Here is a 21,453-nt window from a genome sequence, read left to right on the forward strand (position 1 = left end):
CGGTGAACTTCTTCATTTGTTTTCTGCCATGAATGGGCTACCATTGAAAATGTTCCAATTATATTATCTGTTTTGCTGAATGGATACCCATTTGCCCTCTTTTGCATGCAAATTCGTTTCCTCCTTTCATATTGTTGGGATGCACTGGTGTCCACATTGAATGATGGGCATATAATTTTTTTGTGAGGGCGGGTATAGTTTTCTGTTTGTGACAAGGTCTGAGGCTCTAGGTCTGTAGCATGCCTCCAGATTATTCCAACAGTAAAAGGGTAGAGGACACTGCAAAATTGTTTACTGTTAATTGCAATACTCTGTAACTCTAATATTCCAAAATGCATTAACCTCTTGCATTCCTTTCTTTTCAGCCGTAGGTAGTTTGAGAAAGGGGAATCACCTTAACCATGTTCTTCCTATTACCTGTGTAAAAATAGGTACATTCAAGTATATCAAGTATATCCTTCCAGGATTCTGTCTCAGGGCAAGCTGCACCATTAGATACCACAGGGCGCATTACCTTAGTTTAAGGGGCAGATGCTGTAGGGAGAGGCAGGGAACAGCTGCAGTATGTTGGTAGACAGAGCTGTGTGCCCCACAGACCCAGCCCTCTACCTCCTATGTTAGCTTGCTGTTCTCAAGTACTCCCAGGGTTGGAGTAAGATTCCAATGCCTCTCCAATCTGCCACCTCATAATGTTGCATGTGTAGACCAGGCCTGGATCTTAGTACTTTAAAAGAGAAATCATATCTCTGTATCCACTCTGAAATCTTTTATCATGCCTTTCTTCACATGTCTTTGTTTTATGCTAAAACTGAAAACAAGAACTAAAGGAAAAAGCCACAGTTATGTGTTTGCTTTGCATTAAATAAGAAAGCACCTCATCAACACAGAGAAATGTCAAATAAGTTGTGCAGTGAGCCACTAGCAAACTAGCTGGACATCCCACTGTGTTGATCTACTTCTATTTTCTTTGGGCCTGACCTTCCACATCAGAGAAATAATAGAAACCTTAACTTCAAAGAAGACTTTCCTCTTTCTTCCAATAAATGCACATGGATATGAGTTTTTTCATTGCAAGGCAGCACCTCCATGCAGATGCTGAAGGATCAATATAGAGCTCAAGGGGCCCCTCTTCCTTCACCCCATCTTTCCCTGGGCATGCTTACCACATGTCCCTCCCCCCAGCTATCCAGCACCACCACCCCTTGATAATGTTCACATAATTTCCCCTTTCCCTCTGGAGCTTGCATAGCTGAGTGGTGGGAGAGCTGAATAGAAATGTGAGGGCCAACACAGACCTTCTCTGATCCCCAGCACAGTCTTATCACATGGCCAGTCCTTGTGTATGAGCCCAGGGGGAGCAGGGGAGTGGAGAAACAGACAGTGGTCTCTCCTGAACCCTGTGAGAGTACTTCCATATGCACTGTCTCTATGAAAGACAGATCCTGTTCTGACACACACACACACACACCATAAATTTGTCTATTTGCAAAGGTATCATAGAAATCTACTTGTTGCATATTATGATTTTGAGAAATCCTGTACGTAGTATCAAAGCAGCAAGATGTGAGAGTTGGCCTTCCTAACACCTGGAGGATACACACCAAATGTTTAATAAGACATACCAGGAACTGGTGCACATGAGGGGAAATTTGATATTTTACTCATTTCAGGAAGTTAAATGGAGTACATTCACATTGTCTAGAGCTTTGGAAAGAAAACTCCTCCTCCCTGTGCCTTTTGTCACTCATAAGTCATTTGTGGGCATATGGCGTATGACGTTCTTCAAAAACATTCCCTCTCCCCTAACTTTGCTTAGACAACTTTGGACAAAAGAAGGATCCTTCTAATACCCAGGAAAGCAGCAAGATTTTTCCTCAGAATTATGCAAATCTTCATCTTTCATATTATTTTTGCTGCAAGGCCATAAATCCAGTCAGGGGACTCACTACCATCAATCATTACGGAGAACTTCATATTTATAAGGGAACCTGTTATATTTTATATGGATTCCAATGTGATTGTGAATATATATAATTTGTCTAGCTGAGATCTGTCAGATTGAGCTCTAAGTTGAGACCATTTCCTGCTGGAATTTCCTGTTCCTGGTTGGCCTTCTTCCCTCCTAAATTGTTTGGACTGTGTCATGGGAACACCTCGTTCCTCTGCAGAGGGAACCATTTAGCTGGGCCTGATCACTAGGGAAATTTGGGCTTATGCTAAGGCCAAACACTTTTGCTGCAGAGAGTAGCCCGGTTTTTCCATCTGAACTGCACTTTAGTTTGTTCAGGGACAGCAGCTGGGGGTGTGGCGTGGCGGCAGCAAAATAAGACTGAGAAAGTGACACTATATGGTAGAAAGAGGAAACAAATTGATTGCTAAGGAGCCCTGTGGGCTTGAGGCTGAATTGAAGGCAGCCCCAATTTACTAAAGGTCATGGAGATAAAGATTAGTGAGTTGGGGGGTGAAAGAGGGGTTTGAGAGACCATGAGGTCAGAATCCAAGACCACCTCATCATCATCAAGGTTATCTTTGAAATTGCACATTTAGTTTGCAAGGTGTCTTGATACAGCCTCACAGCACCATTTTCTCCCATATTGTAGTGACAGCTGAGATATAGTTCCTTGCCCAAGAAATCCATGGCAGAATTAGGATTTGATCTTTAGCACCTCAGTTCCAAGCCCTTCTCCTTGGACGTTATCTTCCATTCTCTTTCTCCTCCTCCACACTTTGCATCAGCTTGAAGCAAGGGCCAGCACAAGGCATTTTCTGCCTGGAGTGAAGAACAAGATGGTGCCCCTTCTCCCTTCTATGTGCAGAAGCTGATTGACTTGGCAGTTGAATCTTACTTCAGCACCAGTGATAGGATCGTTTCCAGCAATGCACACAAAGTCAGCAGGCTAGCTTAGCAGGTGCAGGGCAGACTGTGTGTCAACACCTTGCCACTGCTTGATTTCCCACTTTGGTGCCTGCTGTAATGCCCACTCAGACAAATGTTGCAATGCAACAGTGGCAGTGCTGGCATGTGTGATCTTGGCTTGGCCATCTCTCAGCCAGCGTCTTTGGTTAGAGACCTTTCTCAATGGCTCCGTGTGCAACATTTTGAGGAAAGGCAACAAGGTGAGACAGCTAGCCAGCCCTGGTGAGCAACGAGCAAGCATCACCACTGCCAGGACTCCAGTTCAAGGGGTTGGGAACGGCCAGGAAAGAGTGGCTCAGGAGGAACCGCCAACAGGGGGTCTGCTGCCACCCTCCAGCAATCACCACCTGAGGCATCTGCCTCACTCTGCCTAATGGTAGGACCAGCCCCAGCACAATTATCCCTAAAAGCGTTCCCTGACCTTGTTCTATGATAATCCAAGGTGGAACCATATTGGCAGGAAATGTAAAGGAATTCTTCTTAATCCTCTAGAGAAAATGCTGCTTCTACAGAACACTTTAGAGCTAGGCAAAGCCAATATACTTTCCAAACATGTAGTCATTTTGGCTCCAGTCAGAGCTAGTCTTCTTACCACCAATACAGCCATAACCACAGTTGAAGGCCAAGTCATGGGACAGTAAATGAAAATCACATTTGTGCTGATTAGGAAATTCCATATTGGACATTTATAATGAAGATGTATTTGGCCAGCTTAATTGTGAGCCAGAATATAGCAGCTAATAAGAGTTTAATGCAATATAGATGGATTTAATGGTAACAATTCTGCTGGGATTTCCTTTAACAGTTCATAGCATATGCATAATACACGACCTCCTGGCCAATTGCTTGCTGTGCCGTGAAATGGGAGACTGGGGCTTTGGGGGAAGTTGCATTCATTGTAGAAGACATTGCTGGAGAGAAATGCACAAGAACTGGGGGAAAGATGAAAAATCGCAGCCACTAATTGGCTCTAAAGAAAAGGATGACATCTTGAGGCAAAGTTTTCAGCAGGTTTGCACTGATAACTATATCACTCACCTCCTCCCCCCCTCCTTTTCTTGTATGCATACCTTTGTGTATGCAAAACCTGAGATTTATACCTTGGGGTAAGCAATCTAGTGATTTAATCTGCTTCCTTAGCAACAGCCACATCACTTCTCTGTGCAACAGAAGAGCTAGCTTTAAAAATAAAGCTGAGTGAAATTTTAAAATCATTTATTCAAGACATCACTCCCTGGTCAAGCTGTTCCCGGGGGCAGCAAATCCTGGGATCTTGCTTTCTCCCCACCACACCAGACCTTCTCTTATCCGAGGCAGAATCTCTGAGCTTTTCACGCATGGGTCTTAGCTGTGGTTAACACTAACACATTTTGGATCCAAACCATACGTTTAAAGCACATGGTTTCCCTCAAGAATCCTGGGAACTGCAGTTTGCTAAGGATGCTGGGAACTGTAGCTCTGTGAGGGGTAAATTGACAGTTCCCTGGGTTCTTTGCAGGGAAAGGCAAGTGCTTTCAATATGCTTTAAATTTATGGTGTGGATGTAAATTTTGTAGCTTCAGGCATTGATTTTAAAGCTTTGAATGGTGAACCTTGCTTCAGAGTAAGTGTAGTTAAGAATGCAAAGAGAGAGGGAAGGGGTTGGAGGGCCAACTATGCAGTCCAGCAACATGGACCCTTACCTATGTCCACATTAACCCCTGTGTTGTCTCCTAGTCAAAAGACCTCTCAAAGTCTATGGGCTAGGGAAGACTTTGGGGAGAAAAAGGAGGTGTTCCAATTTGATGCTGGGAATTGCGTTTCCTGCCACTGGCCTAAAATGGCCCCCTCTTCTGCAGATGAAATCTTCCCCACTTGACATTAAAAGGGTGAAGGTGTGAGGTGCTGCTGTGTCTGCGATAAGTGGACTTGGCTGCTCTGAGAGGCTCCTTTGATGCCAGCCGGCCTGATTGAAGTCTGTCGCCAAAGGAGCCCGAGACATCAAATGTCAGAATATGCTTATCTGCCGTGTGGGCGAGATCATAAATCCCTCTCTCTGGATGAGAGTCCAGATAGAACAGGGACCAAACTGTTGTCCAGGTGGGGCAGCTGTGGAAGGAGGGGCCAGACAGGAGTAGCAGACTGCAGAGCTTGAATGGATGCCAGTCTAGTCTCTGGCCTCTCCTCATCCCCTCTGCTGTAGAAGGGAGCCTGGCAATTCAGGAGAATGATTTCCCTGAGCAAATGTTAGAACAGAATGCATACCAAAAAGCGTGCCTTGGCAAAATTCATTCAGAATGCATATTGGATGGGAAATAAGTTCAAAAATAACACAAATTCATGCTTTTTTAAAAAAGCCACCTGTGGGTTGAAGCAGAAATGGGACATAAGGGACTTAGGAATGAACACATGTGATACTGGCATAGACTGGGAATAGACTGATAAATCTACCCCTATTCCCTAAGCAAAATACTTAATAGTAGTGGTATGTATAACAATGTGAATGAAAAAAACCACAGTAGCAGTAGTAGTTGTTCTTTTAATAACAATGAATTATATTGTTTACATGCATCCTGCTTGGTAGTTGACATTTGAGTTACTCCCTTGATGTGATAAATGGTGTCACAATTTTACACAAAACGTATGTACCCTCCCTTCCCCCCCTCCGAGTGTCATCTCAGTGGGGCCTCTCCCACATGCACCTGGTTCTTCTTTTTAATTTGATGCAACCTCTGTTGCTAGCACAGTAGTTGTGTCAGCCTCTGGCTGTAGGCCTTCCTTTCCCCATCTATTAGGGAAGCAGCTGTGAAGGGAATGCCTAGTGCTCCCAATTTAGCCTTCGAGCTGGAAACAGACGGCAAGGTAACTCTCCAGCCCAGCTGCAAGACAGAAGGCCCTGGCCACCTGTGGCTCTGCTGATCATTGTGTCACACAGCTGAGCATCTCCTCCTCCCCTCCGAAGGGCTCTGCTGTCTTCAGCCTCACTTTACCTGCAGCATTAGCTGCTTTTAACTTTCAATTACTGTATGAAAAGAGAAGCAACTGTACAGGCAGCGACTGGATTGCTCAGACAGCTGGTAGGTAGCCAGCTCCGAAGTCTTTCTTCTTCCGAATGTTTCTTTGAATTCCAGCCAGTGCCATAATGCCCAAAAGTCATTCCAAGTGGATGGCTGTTCAGTGGAATGTGTGAAAATGAGTGCTCAGGGAGCAAAGGTCTGTGTGCAATTCCTTATTGGGCAGCGGTGTGCCTTGCAGAGATCAAAGGCAGAAATGGCACTTTGGGGGCAGTCTGGGCAGACAGGTTTTGTAATTTGGCTCATCTTGCACAAGTACCTATGCCACCATCCATCTTCTGAGCCCTTCCGAATCATTTGCAGTGTAGTGTCACGAAGAAGGTGAGGAAGAATTGTGCAGAAGAGACTATTCTGCAATATTAAACGGCAAGGAACAATAGCATTTATTGATGATTATTTATGAAACCAAAGCGCCCCAGTTGGACTCCATATGACTTGCATTAGTCATAGTCAACCATTGCATTCATTATTTGTTGGCAACAGCAATTAATCTTTAAAATGCATGGTGATCAAGGGCTTGTGTGCACAAGTAGTTTACTGTACAGGAAGCATATGTTATGTTTATTGGATCCCAAGTTACCTTCAGTTTATGTCTATGAAGAATCCCTAGAATGAGCAGCACCAAGCCCCTCACTTCTGGCTCCCTCCCGGGCACTCAGACCTACTTATCAGCAGGGTTGTGATGCCAGGGCCTCAGTCTATTCTCTAACACCCTCAATTATTGTCAAGGGAAGCTGTGTTGAAGGTACAGTGGTGCCTCGCAAGACGAAATTAATTCGTTCTGCGAGTTTTGCCATCTTGCGAAACACGGTGTCGGAAAAGTTTTGGAAAAGCTTCAAAAACCACCAAAGTCTTCAAAAACCTCAAAAAAGGCTACTACACCGCGTGCTAAGAAAAAGGAAACAAACTTGCAAGACGTTTCCGTCTTGCGAAGCAAGCCCATAGGGAAAATCGTCTTGCGAAGCAGCTCAAAAAACAAAAAACCCTTTCGTCTTGCGAGTTTTCCGTCTTGCGAGGCATTCGTCTTGCGAGGTACCACTGTATGGGGCAGATCCAACCATGCCAACACATGATGCCAGCCCTGGTGAGGTATTAGTGGGCATTTACATCCACTGCATGCCAGGCTAATCTTTCCTTGCCAGTGCCTCCCTTCTGTGATTGTATTGCTAGATTCGTTTTCTAATTTTGTCTCTGGACAACATTCCTGCTATTGGTATCCATCTGGCTTGAGAGACACTGGAGGGCTCCTCCGAGGGTGAAATCAAAACTGCTGCATTAGTAGCACTTAAGTGACCTTCCCAGAGCACAAGTCTGGGCAGTGTGTATGGAGGTCCTGGGCTGCCCAGATGACAACACACACACACACACGGCCTTGCTGCTGTGGTCTAAAGGAAAGCAGAGCAATCTGTTTGGCACCAGCTTGGCTGCCAGAGATGCTGGAAGGAGGCATACAAGGTGCCATCCAACCATCTTAGGGACTCTACTCAGGATGTGTGTAAGGTTTGCTCCTTTTCTTTATCTGAAGGTGTCCTGCAAGGCAGCAGAGGTTTAGGATCAGAGTTTTTCTTCTCCTAGATGGGCTACCTTTCTAGGTTGATGAGCCCTATCTGCCCCTCACTTCCCTCTACAGCGCATGCAGTAACCGTGTTCTTGATCATTGAAGCTACTAATGGTCTCATCCACTCAGGCCACTGGAGTCTGTCTTTGCAAGCAGGGGAAGCCCCTATCTCACTGAGGGTTTGATACCCATTAGCTATGCTCACCTGTTTTAGCTGGCCAGTCAAAGCCTTTCCCAGAGTATGGTCGCTGTCACATCTTGACGCCTTCTAGGAGGTGGGAGCTGAGTGCAGGGTGGGGGTCACAGTTTTAGCATTCTTACTAGTTGTATTATATTTTATATATCATTTACAGGGTGGCCTTTACTTGATGTTTGTCTTGTGAGGCAAGGGGACACAATCCCTAGCCAATGGCAGAGGCCAGAGTATGCTTCAGCCCATGTACACTGTGGGAAGGATGGAACACAGTTGTGTAAAATAAGTGAATACATGTGATACTTCCTTTCATTTAGCACTCTTTATGGCGATTCTACGTGTATTGTATGCTAAAATGGGGCTACTTGGTCTGACATTAGTAAAAGGCTGCATACACAATATATTTTGGAAGCACATTCAAAACACATTTCCCCCCCTCAAAGAATTCTGGGGACTGTAGTTGATGCTTCACATAGTTACGATTCCCAACAATCCTGAACAAACTACATTGCTCAGAATTATTAGAAGGGGAAGAATGCACTTCAAATGTGCTTTAATGGTATAATGTGTACACAGCAAAAGTTCACACATAGATTCTAGCTCCTTTTAAAATTCTGCATGAAATTCAGACACAGTGAATCAAATTGTCCGGTTGTTTGGTTCTTTTGTATACCTCCACCACCAACCTCCTGCCTTTGTGACCTGGTCTTTCTTCAGCCCCCATCTATGTTGCTTTGGATAAGTGATAAGAGCCAAGGATGCAGTTTTGATTGTGTGTGACTCTGCTGGCATTTAGAACCTGAGGCACCATTTCTCCCCAGAGGAAATTAAACCTAAATGCAAAATAAAACGTTGTACTCTTGGGTGCTTAAGATCAGAGAAAGAAGACAGGAATGGGAAATGTTAAGAGCTAGAATAAATGCCAGTGTGATCTTGTCAAGGGCTTCTTTAGAGAGTGAAATGTGGCCTAAAGCTCCTTTTGTACTTCTTGTTAATGCAGAAGAGCTACTTGCCTTCCATTGGCGTAACATTACCTGCTAGTTTAGTTTTGCCCGTGGAAAAATGGAGAGGTGTGAATTCACTTGGGTGTTGACTAGCGAGGCTCAGACATAAAAAAAATATTCAGAATGTTCGCTTGTTTGTGATGTGCAGGTATTTCTGAACGAATGTTGTGCACTGTAGGTTATCTTAAGGCCAAACCTAGATATTGCATTATATACTTGGCTAATGCCTGACCAAACTGCGGGAGGCGGTGGAAGACAGGAGTGCCTGGCGTGCTCTGGTCCATGGGGTCACGAAGAGTCGGACACGACTAAACGACTAAACAACAACAACAACAATGCCAAAAATGACAGCCACACACCTAGTTTCACCTCTGGAACATCTGATACAACTTGCATTTCCCCACCCCTAATCTGGTATATTGTCTGCCACAAGAAGTGGGGGAATATACACAAACAATTATCTCAGACAAAGGTAGGTAAGTATTAGCAGATGTTGAAGAGAGGAGATGGGAACAAGGTATGGAGCAGCCATTTTTGGTGGCAACTGTGTGCATGGGTGGGATTTTTTTCTGTCTAGTAGGAAGAAAGGCGATCACTCTGTCTGGCAAGCCGAAATGCTTGGCCTGACAGAACAATTGCCTTAGCATGACACTAAATTCCTCCCTCTCATTTTCTCGTTCTCCCAGTCTTTCGTTCTCCAAATTTCCACATCATGGTGCTATTTTTTGAAAAAAGATTCCTTCTGAAAATTCATTAACATTTTATTGCAAATTTCTCCTATTATACACAATTTTGTTTACAATTTTGCTTAATGTATATATTTTTGTAAAACCATTTCCCTGAATACAGTACATTTTTGTATGTTATGTTCATGAATATACGGTTATTATACACAGTTTACCCCACAATATGCATTTTTGTACACAATGCTTGACCAGAGAATTGCATTTCAAAAACTGGAGAATTGTGAATTACAAAGAATGTCTGTGTTTTGGTTTGCAGATTGTTTTGGAAAGTGCCAAATTAAATAAATTTGCCTTTAGATGCAAACTGAATTGGATTTACCCCCCAGTCCAAGTGTAGTTACACACATTCCCCCCCCCTCTTTTTTTATTTGTACCACCAGCATGCATGGTGCTTTACTGGTCAAAGTTCTACATAGGAAGACAGTAGAGGAAGAAGAGGGCAGGGAAAGAACATGCATTACTTAAGCTACACAATCTTAAACTGCAGGGTTTGATACAGGCTTGGAAATTAGGAGTCTATACATTCCTTTCCTAGCCCAATAATTGCCAAACAGCATGCTCAGACACCGTGATCTGGTTCATGTGATACAGTAAACTAAACTATGGCTCAGCTGAGACTACATGAATGTGTGGGTTCCCAGAGAGGAGCCTACAGCTGCTTTTTACAAAAGATTTTATAACCATAGCTTGCATCCACCTTGCTCCTCCCTTGTCCGTCCCCATGCCAAGCTAGGGCAAAGTTTGGCTTAACATGCCTTCTGAACCAGGATTCACGCTTAAGCTCTCTCCTCACTAACCATGAGCTGTAGACAAGACAAACCTTGGATACACTCACACAGTCTTGGTGAACCATTGTGTGGCTTACCATGTCATGTAAACCAGGTCAGTAGTGTGCTATCAGAGAGAAATTGGTACCACACCAAAATAAACAAAGAGGGTCCTCCTCCTGCCTATGCAGGAGGTCACACGATTTACTGCTCTGTCGTTCTGACCCTCAGCTGATAGCAAGTAATTCTGCTGATTCTCTGCAGCAAGGCTCTATGCCTCACCCAGTTACGCCTAATACATATGGTACAATGACTCCCTGCAGATCCAGCCCTACCGCTTGGCAGAGTGAGGCAACCACTTCAGGCAGTGGATTCTGGGTGTCATAAAATGGCAGCAGATTGTTGGTTATTGAACTTACTGTTGTCCTTTTGCTATCAGGGAGAGGTGATTTGTGGTTTTTTCTTCCTCGTGTGCCAAAAATACGTGACCAGTCTTGGGTGCTATGCACTTTGTCTTACTAGGGGGGAAACAGCACTCATCAAAGGATGGGTAGGAGGGTCTTGTTTGACTTCACTTATTTTGTCTTCCTCTGTATGTGTTCCATTTCCCCCTCCCCAACACATCCTTTTCAGTTAATGAAACGGTGTTCAGAAACCCAAGACTTCAAGGGTGCTGAGCCATAGGAATGCTTTGGCTGCAAGGGAGTATTTCTCTTTGTAGTGCCTTGTAAGCATGCTTTAATTGGGCATGGAGTCTAAGTGTGAGATTCAGCATGCCTGGCTCTCAGCTGCTTCGAGGAGAGGTGATCGAGGGAGAGGGGCACAGAGGTCAGCATAATCCCACCCAGGGTGAAATATCTTCCAACAGTTGTGAAGCAGAAACTGTAGTGTGATATATTAACCGTCCGCAGAAAATCACTGAGTGCCTCTAACCTTCTTTCTTGAAGAAGATTTGGCTAGTTGTGTTAATTGGCTCAGGCGGGTGTAAGGGAACTGAGCTCTAAAGTCAAGGGCTGTTCACCACCCTCAGTCACTTCTCTGGAAAAGGCTAATTAAATTGAGGCTTGGATCTTTTCCTGTGAAACTCAAAATACACACATGCACAATTCTGTGCTGACCTTAGAGAGACCCACTGAACAGTCTCTGTTTCGTAACTTATAAATTTTGGTGTCAAACTTGCCCCCCCAACCTTGATGAACACAATCCAGAGCCAAATTGAAATGCTTCAAGTCTCATTAATTTCAATGACAGAAGGATGTAGCTTGATACAGTGACTGATCCCAAGTACAGAATACCTTGGTTGGTTCAATAGGCTTATAAGAGGCCTGGGGCTGCCACTGAAAGTAGTTGTCTGTTATGATTGTTCTCTTCTCCTCTCATTTAAAAATATGCTACGTGATGTCATTGCTTTAGTCGTGGTTTGGGCAACCTGTAGCCCTCCAGATATTGCTTAGCTACAACTCCCATCATCCCTGACCATTGGCTGTGCTAGCTGAGGCTGATGGGGCATTGCTATCCAACATCTGGAGGGCAAAAGTTTCCCCATCCCTGCCTTAGATTCTCCTGGAGCTTTTTATGTGGCAGCCAGTGGAGTGGAGTGGAAGGGGGAAATTGAAACCATAATGATGGCATGTCCTACCTTTTACCTGCTTGAAGCTATTGTGAAGAGGGGCTGTGGCGACTGTTTTTTAGTTCCTTGCCATTAACTCCTAATTGGAGCCTCAAGCACCAGCTCAACTCTGTAGTTTAAAAAACAAGGACTTAAAATGTGTTTAACTTTGACAGGATTGTCCGCAAAGTCCCTTGAGCCCCCTTTACTGCAGTAAAGCCAGTGCGCCTTAATGGCTTAGAGTTAGAATGCTGGATTGGGGGAATCCAGGTTCTAACCTCCACCCAGCCATGAAGATCACTGGGTGACTTTAAGACCAGCACTTTCAACCTAACCTTTCCCATAAGATTGTTGTGGCAATAAAAGGGTGGGTGAAAAACCATAGCATGCTGCCTTGAGTTCCTTGGAGGAAAGGCAGGATAGAAATGAAATGAATGATAATCTCAACGTTAACACATTCTGCATATGAAAAGTCAGGAAATCAGGTTGCCTGTGAAATCTCCTGCCTCAGCAAAGGAGTTAATGGGAATAAGTCCCACTGAACTTGATGCAACTTGCTTCTGGTCAACATGCACAGGAACACGCTGTACATTTCTGTTATATGAAAGGCAAGAGTCGTTATTATATTTTTGCTGCTACAGAGTGAGAGTGTCTCTGACCCATGCCATCACTGGCAATAGAAAGATCTGTGAGTTTCGGTTTTCTTGGTTTCTCATTTTTCCAATCTTAAATTCAACTCTCCACATTTTGTAGCAGCTTGCAAATTCTGTTTTAAAAGGTCCATGTGAAAATCCGCCAACATTTTAGTGAGAATTTCCCCTAAGAAACATGTGTGAATGTAGTTTTGACTACACATTTTTGCAACCAATTCTCCTAATATAAAAGGCATTATATATGTTACTTCACTGGTATATTAATGATAATGCACACTTCCCCCTGATCTAGGCATTTTTGTAAACATTGGCTGGAAAATTGCAACGCAAAATTCAGAGAAGTGTGAATTTTGAAGGATGGCTGTGTTTTGGTCTCACATTGTTTAAGAAAGTGGAACTAAGGGCTCATTCACCCTTCCTCTTGTCCCACTGCCTTTCCCCAGGGAAAATTCCTCTTTAATGACCATTTGGGGTTTTCTCTAGATTGACATTTGCTCCAATTGGACTCGATGGCCCTTGTGGTCTCTTCCAACTCTATGATTCTATGAGCACTAAATAGCAGATTTCCCTGGGAAAGAAGCATACTTTCTAGGCATGGGACAAACAGAAGTGTAGACAAGCCCTATGCTAGACTCAGCTTTCAGTGTGAACTGAATCAAGTTTCTCTCCTACCCCTCAAATCGTTACATTCCTTTTTGTCCCTTGCTGTCCCAGAAAGGCCATTTCCCCTTTTCTTCTTTCTGGAAATGAGCTCGTTAATAATCACTGAATTTGTGCAATTACACCTGTGCTTCTTTAGCCCTACAGCTAATCTGCTGCGTGTGTAAAGTTTCTGCTTCAGTTAGAAGAAATGAGCGGGTAAAATTAGCAAGTTGTCTCCTACTATTTGAATACGTGCCTTGGTATTGTGGGACAAACTCACCCCTTTTTTCAACCTCTGACAATGAATGAAGAGGGAAGGAGCAATGACCAGGAAGAGAAAAAGTGTGCCATTTTCAAGTAGACCCATTGTAGGATGGCTTGTAGACTTTTTCCAAGGTCTAGAAAACCCTCAGGTGATTGTGTGAAGCAGAATTGCAAAGACTTGACAGACTGCTATCAGTTGTTGGTCCGTTCCTTTATTTCATGGTTCTTTCATTTGCATCTGACTCAAGTTGGGACAAGCTGTAACATAACGCTTTAGATATCCAGAGCCTCTTAGAAAGAACTCCTGTGATATGTCAGCACAACATTCTTAAAAGCTACTTTTGGAACACGGGTTCATTCGAGGTCATGCAAAAGTCAACATGGCTGGGAACCTGTTTCTTCTGGATGACTAGGAATGAAAGGGTTTCAGGTGTGACCTCTAAGAACATCATTTTGCTATGCTGCAGAATCCCTCTCTGAATACGTCCCCCACATGCAAAAAACATTAGCTTGCAATCTACACCAAGTTAATTAAGAAAACTCAAGTGAATGGGTATGTATATCTATCTATAAATAAAATTCCCATTATTTAGGAGACAGATTTCTCGATGCTTTCCCAACAGAAGACTGTAAAACTGTATTTGATTTATCCTCGTCAGTGTTTTTATATTGCCCTTAAATCATATTGCCAGAATGGTTTACGAAAAGAAGAAAAGAAGAAAACTATTAAAATGTATAAACAACATAATATACTAAAAGCCACAAAATCACAGAAGTCTCAGAAAAACAGTCGGCTGGATTAAAATGGCGTCTAAAAACCAAGATAATAAAAAAAGGCCTTTGTCTGGAATCGAAAGGGTAATGAGGCAGGTGCCAGGTGAACTTTTCAGGAGAGGGTATCTCAGAGCTAGAGAGTCACCTGTGGTGGCCAAATACATGAAGAAGACAGGGCTTCTGGCATTGTATGATAGTCATGGTGGGCTACACATTTGGAAATTCCCTTTGCTACAGAACTATTAAAGGGATAGGAGCCCCAGCCTCTTTTTCAGCTGGCCACCTTGAAGCCACCATCTAGAAAGCCTTGTCTCTGGTAGCCACTCACTTCTGCAGATGGCGCAGAAGCCCTGGCATCCAATTTTTAGGTGCTTGGGCAACCAGCCACTCAGGTTTTCTGAGTAAACTTTGGGAGGAGCCACATTGCAGCCATGGACTGGGCCAGAAAGAAAGGTGAGTGGATCAGCAGGTGTAAATTTTACCTTTGTACAGTGGACTGGTTTCTACACAGACTTACACAACCCTCACTGTTCTCCATCCAGACAAGCAAGAGCATTGTCAGAGTTCACATAAACATCTCAGCCAAGGAGAGTGCAAAGCAGGGCTGATAATGTGGTCTGCAGGGAGGGGTGTGTGGCTAGGAAGGAGGTGTAGACTGGAGAGAGGTCCAGGGACTTGATAGAAAGTTCTAGAAGGCCACATTCAGCTTCCAGGCCTGAGGTTCCCTGGCCTGCAGTGCAATGTAATTTATTTTACTTCCGTTTAGAAAACAAAGCTCAAAACTTTCAAATTGCCTGGGTTGCCTAATACTTCGTTTGGAATTGGCACCCATTCATTGTTACTAATGAACTTATGAAACCCATTTATTTATTTTTCACAGAAAAGAAAGCATTGGGAAAATTTCCAGAAAATCTTTTGCAGGGAAATTCCCACCCCACATCACTAGCTTTGGTATATCCCATAGAATCTCTCTGCAGGAGTCTGTCTGCTTGGTGCAAAGCAAGACTTCTCCTTTCCCTGAAGCAAAAGTAAAAATAGATTTTTAAAATGGGTTTTAGAACTCGGTCATGCTCCAGTGACCCTTATGTTTCGGAGCATCATTCCTGCTGAAGAATAAATCCAGAACTTGCTAATCTTGTAAAAGTGGGAAAGTGAAAGGTTATTTGAGGCACAGCGATACATGTCTCACACTTGACAAATCCTGCCCTTGTTTGCTTGGCTCTTGCCCCTCATTGCCACATGCTCCATATTTTCCTGAACCTAGAGCTGGTGTGTTTTTTTGTGTTGCAAAGTTCTGGGTCCTTCTCTAGTCAGGGTGATGTGTAAATCAAGGCACTCTGGTTCCTGGGCAAGACTGAGCAGGCCACATCAGTTTCGTTCATCTTTTTATTCATTCCCGAAGAGCAGGAGGATTATTACGGTTTGTGTTATTGCAAAGTTGTTTTGCTGCCCTTTGTTTTTGGAGTTGCAGAATATTAACAAGTCTGAGGAAGAAGCACGGCTTACGGGCTGCTGGCTGATGCTCTGGCCTCTTCACCCCTTTCATATTACCACTCACCACATTAGCTGCTTTTGCGGTTTAATTTTTGAACGAGGGAAGACGAGCGAGAAGAGTCACTGACACTTGAATAGTTCAAGGCTTGCGTGTGGGGTCCCATATCTGAGCTTCACAATGCCCAGGCTGCGATATTTGCATATTGTGGCACATTATTTGTGGGAAATGGAAAACAAGCAGGCGGAAGCATTGTGTAATTTCTGATGTGCCCTTTATCTTGGAAGTTGCCAAGAGCAATTGGGAAGTTTTTGTAGCTGAGCGTTTCTTGCTGAGTCTGGGACAGCGACAGGGGCTGCTCTTCGTTTTCAGAGGCCAAATGGGTGTTGCGCTAAAGCAGGGGGTGGGGAACCTGTGGCCCTCCAGATATTGCTGGAGTCCATCTCCCTTCATCCTTGACCATTGAGCACTCTAGGGCATTGACCCTGCTGCCACAGCGCCCTTGCCCCCACCGCTAATGCTGCACCCTTGACAACTATGTTGTTGTGACAGTGTGGGTGCTGGCGAGGGTGCAGTGACAGGGTAGCAACAATGGGGGTAGGAAAGGGCCCACAGGTGTGTGGGGCGTTTTGCTTACAGCAGCAAAACATCCTAGCCTACCCCTGCTCGCCTCTGTTGTTGTGAAAAGCTTGACCTACTAATCCAGGGATCAGCAAACTTTTTCAGCAGGGGGCCAGTCCACTGTCCCTCAGACCTTGTGGGGGGCCAGACTATATTTTGAAGGGGGGGAAATGAAAGAATTCCTCTGCCCCACGAATAACCCAGAGATGCATTTTAAATAAAAGGACACTTTCTACTCATGTAAAAACACGCTGATTCCTGGACCATCCGGATCCGGCCCCCGGACCTTAGTCTGCCTACCCATGTACTAATCCTTCCATGTCAAGCTTCTGTTAAAGGCAGAAGAGTAGCCAGGCCATGTTTTTCTAGTCAGTTGACAACTTTATGAAATGGCATTAAAACAGGAAAAAGCCTCTCTGTACTAGTTCTTAATGCCAACCCCTATATGCAGTTGAGGTTTTTTTCCTTTTTAAGGTCTACTTTTGAAGGATTGCCCTATTCTGAACCTGTTGAAGTGAGCACTGACTGGGGGGCGAGGGGAGGGGTGGTGCTGGTCAATTTGTTTAGCCAACCTTTTGTTCTTGGGACTCAGTTAATGAAGCTGTTGAGTCATATGCTAAGATGAAGAGCCTGAAGGTCAACTCCCTCAAAAGTGCCTCCTTTTTAAGGAGTCCAAAGCAGGTTAGGAGGATAGAATTGATTTTCACCTTTCCGTTTCTTTTGATTAATATCTTTGCAAGGAAAGAGCGTTCAGCAAAGGCACCTGTTGTTTGCTGAATACCCAGACAGCTTTGCACCCGCTTCCTCTGTCCTTGGGAATCCATGGCACAGGAATACCGGCAGTGCATTTATCACACTTAAGAGGTTTCCTTACATTTAAGGGGAGTGTGAGTGTCTTCCTCTGCTCTTGGTTTAGCAACAAGTGCAGGTACAATTGCACAAGTGTATTTTTAGCACGCCTTGTCATTTCTTTTTAAAAGGTCTTTCCAGAAACAGGTGTTCCAACCCCCAGGTTTCCTTCTTTACTCAGAGCATTTCTTGACCACCAAATCAACAAACTCCTCAGGACGGTTCACTTAAAACCTTAAATATCAGTCACTTCAACATCCTGCCTGAAAACTAGCATGAACAGTTTAATAGCATTTAAAGCTCAACGGAAAGAAATCTTTCTCTTAAAAATTGGTTATTTTACTAAGAATAGTTTTTTGAGTTGGGTGGTAATTTATATCTGTGTTTGTAAACTTTTTAAAAATGGTTTAGGTTTCTAAAGAATTGTTAACACTGTTGTTTGTTGTATTTTATATATGAACTGTTTTCTGATGCTGTGAACTGCTCTGGGCCACCTATGCTGAGAAGGCCAGCACACAAATTATTTTCTAAATGAATAACAAAATAATAGTATGGTACCCCTTGGTACCTTCCAATTCTTGTATATGACACAGTCTAATTTGATTGGTATCTAAGTACTGTATAATGAAACTCTGATTTAGTACATCTCTCCAGCTAAAACAAATGCCCTCCAACCCCTGTAATTCTATGGTTTGTGCCAAATGACTAGTTTTCAGATTTAGTCCTGTTATGATATCTAGAAACAATACGCAAACAATGTACAGGCATCTCCCCCCCCCCCCCCCACACAGCATATATGTATGATTGACTCGCATGAGGCTAGCTAGGTATGTATGCAATACTGGGAAATAAATAGATTCACACTAGGTAATGGTGGGGAGAAGCTTGAGCATCCTCATGGCTCGCAAGGAGACCCTGGAGCCTGAAAAGGATGTATGTGAAGGTGGAGGAAGCCCCAAAGAGACCTGTTGCACAGAGGGGCTTTGTTTATGCTGCTTAGCCCCACTACCTAACGGCAGATGCGCAGAGTAGTGAAGCAGCAACACCTGCTGCTTTCCCATACAGTACATCCTCCTGCTGGCTCTGGAGCTTCAGAGTTGTGTGGGAACAGCAGGACAGGGGGCTGGGCAGCAGGGGGGAAACTGGTGTTTAGAGGGTGCTCCCCACTTACGCAATTTGAGCTTATGCACGCAGGGGCCTGGAGCGTAACCCTCACATAAGTCGGAGGATGCCTATCTCGCCACAATACTGCAGGCTGCAGAAAATGAGCCCTGTTCTTTCAGGACCTCCTCCTGGAATTTTACTCATCATTACAATTGAGCGAATGGACTTCTGCAGGGTCTGGGCCTTCAGTGTCCAACATGATTCCTCTGTATGTTTGTATTTCTCGCCATAATATTGTACCTCTATATGTTTCTATTTTATCAGCTAGAATTGGAGTCCCTCTCATAGCAGTCTTATTAAGGGGCTAAACGTACAATTAAAAAAAAAAGAAAAAGTCATGGGTCAAGGTAACTTTCAGGTATATTATTACTCTATATTTCTATTTATAGTCTGAAGATCAGAGCAGACAATAAATGACATTTCCTCAAATGTGTTGCATATGAGAGCTGTATTTGACACAAAAGGAAGCTACAGGAGTAAGGAAATGTTTGGGTGGAAAGGAAGGTTGTTTCACTTTTTTATTATTCTGTCCTATTTAGTTTCTCTTAAAGCTTCTTCTACACTCATTACATTGCAAGCCCTTTGTGAGTCACTATGGATCCATCTTTGGAAAAAAATAACTGTTGACTACTCCAAATCCACAGAACAGGGTGGGCTGTTCAAAGCAAGTAATAAATGCTTTCGTCATCACTGAGGCCTGCGTTTGGTACTGTTATTCTAATTGAAAGTTTTTGTTTTGTCATTTGTCCTCTAGTCCCTCCAGTAGTGGAGCCCATTTTCCAGGATATCCGGCAAGCTATAGGGCGCAGTGTCACCCTTCGCTGCACCATGCTCAAGGGAAGCCCCATGAAAGTGGCTACAGCTGTCTGGCGATTCAATGGGAGTCTCCTGACAGTGCCTCCGACGGAGCAGCAGGACTACTCCGAGTACAAGGTGGACAGTGTGAGCCGGGAGACGAGTGGCAACTACGAATGTAGCATCTCCAATGATGTCGGGGTGGCAACCTGCCTCTTCCAGGTGTCTGGTAAGTCCTGCAAAGATCAGCCAACTTCTTTCCTTTTTAGTAGATTTCAATGTGGTTGGAATTGGCTAATAGCTTGCAAAAGAAGGTGAGAGAAGTCACCATGCCTAAGAGGCCTGTTATTGTAGTTGGACCTACTTGTCCTGTGCTGTACCACGCTCCATGAATGCCATTCTCTTCATGGTGCACAACCCAGGCCCAATTCCTATGCCTGCTTTTGCTGTGTGAGGTGCCATCACAAAGGGAACTGTGCAGGAAGCCATTATCCTCCGTGTTGCTCTGGTGACATCAGCCACAACAATGCCTGGAAAATGGGATTGCAACTGGAACGGTTTCAACCCTTATAGGGAGCCACTTCTCACAGATGGCTTCCTGCATTCCATGGCACCCATACAATTCCATTTGTATTAGGAACCTCCATCTAAGATGAATCCTTGAATCCAGTTCATATTAGATGATCGTGTCACCCACTGTGCTTTAAACATCAGCCCAACAAATGTGCCATACTCCATACTGGCACATTCAGTTTTGTGCTGCAGGCACAGGTCTCCTAGGCTTCATCAATCAGATGGACTAACAGAAAACAAACCATTTGTCAGGTCAAGCTACAATACAGCATGGAAATAAACATGCCCAATCCTATTGAAAACGATATGCTTACCTCTGTATTGGGTTGTGCTTCTTGAGCCTACCATAGCATGTAAGCTGTTAGAAACTCAGAATATACATGAACACAGTATTCTTATTTTCTTGTATTTTTTCCCCTGTTAGAGTTGATTCGGGAAATCACAGGCCGTGAATCGAGAATCCCTGTTTGGTCCTATCTATCTATCTATTTATCTATCATCTATCTATCTATCTATCTATCTATCTATCTATCTATCTATCTATCTATCTATCTATCTATCATCTATCTATCTATCATCTATCTATCTATCTATCTATCTATCTATCTATCATCTATCTATGCATGCAACGTTTATATCTTGCTTTTCCTCCATGGACGTGAAGGCAGCACACATAGTTTTTTCCACCCACTTTCATTTTATCCTTACAACAGTCCTCTGAGGTAGTTTAGGCTGAGAGCGAGAGGCTGGGCCAAGGTGAGCTTTTTGCTTTCAACCCTGGTCTTCCCAAGTCCAGGTCTGACACTAGCTCTTGGGCTTGTTCTCATTGGAAGAAAAACCATCCATTTCTGTTGTTTTTTCTCGGCTTTGTGCTGATAAACCTTCAGTTCTATCTGCCATTTGCCAAATTGAGTATCTCAGCCAATCTCTCTACTTGATGGCTGTCTGTCATGTTGTCACTATGTTAGACAAAGAAAGCCCTTTTGGTCCTGAATCTTTGGACAGACCACACATTTAAATCACTTCCCATGTACATTGAAAGCACACCATGCCCCTCAAATAATCTTGGAAAGTGTAGCTTTCTCCTCACATAACATTTCCCAGCATCCTTAACAATCTACAGTTCCCAGGATTCTTTGAGGGAGGAAGTCTTGTGGATTTGATTTAAATGTATGGTGTGGATCTGTCCTGGGTGTTTGTGTATGACTTGCATGCTCAAAAAACCAGCTAGTTACAAAGCACCTACATGTCTGCCCTTTTATAATAAAAATGTGTGCGCATTTAATACTCAGACTATATATGCCACTCCTTTCCATCATCCATGGAAAGCAATGGCTGTTTTCACACAGATGCAGTCCTCTCAAGGACCATTTTAACATATTGCCCCACATATACACTAGAGCTGGTGCATGGAGATGGAAGAAGCATAGATGAGCAATCAGTCATTTCTTTCTGTGCCCCCAAATAGCTGCAAACACACTCCATTGGTGACAGGTAGAAAATTGCAAAGGACCCAGTGGTGTACTTGATTATTAAATCACTGGATCTTCCATTTTGGGAATCAATTAATTTTTTTTAAAAAAAAATGGATATTATGCAAGTTAGTGATTATCATCCATTCTGATTTCATTTCTGAATCTGTTATGAGACTTGACTTCACAGTCAATACAAGTTGAATAAGCAACAATTAGTCTCCAAGGTGGCTCTGAATCTCTGGCATACACAAAAAAATTGTGTCAATAAAAATAATAAGAAAAAGGGGCTCAGAAGTAAACATCA

General features: G+C 43.7%; 1 protein-coding gene across 4 annotated transcripts in view; it reads left to right on the plus strand.

Annotated features, from left to right (window-relative positions):
- Positions 1-21,453, plus strand: part of MDGA1 (MAM domain containing glycosylphosphatidylinositol anchor 1) — a 241,749-nt gene that overhangs the window by 126,067 nt on the left and 94,229 nt on the right. For all 4 annotated transcript variants that reach the window (XR_013392171.1, XM_028724382.2, XM_028724381.2 and 1 more), the window contains exon 9: positions 19,061-19,330. Coding sequence is in view for 3 of the 4 variants with exons in the window: in XM_028724382.2 (XP_028580215.2) it covers positions 19,061-19,330 (270 nt within the window). In the remaining variant the exon portion in view is untranslated. The remainder of the gene's footprint in view (positions 1-19,060; positions 19,331-21,453) is intronic.

Source organism: Podarcis muralis, chromosome 3 (genome assembly GCF_964188315.1).
Source record: "Podarcis muralis chromosome 3, rPodMur119.hap1.1, whole genome shotgun sequence".
Classification (NCBI taxonomy): Eukaryota; Metazoa; Chordata; class Lepidosauria; order Squamata; family Lacertidae; genus Podarcis; species Podarcis muralis.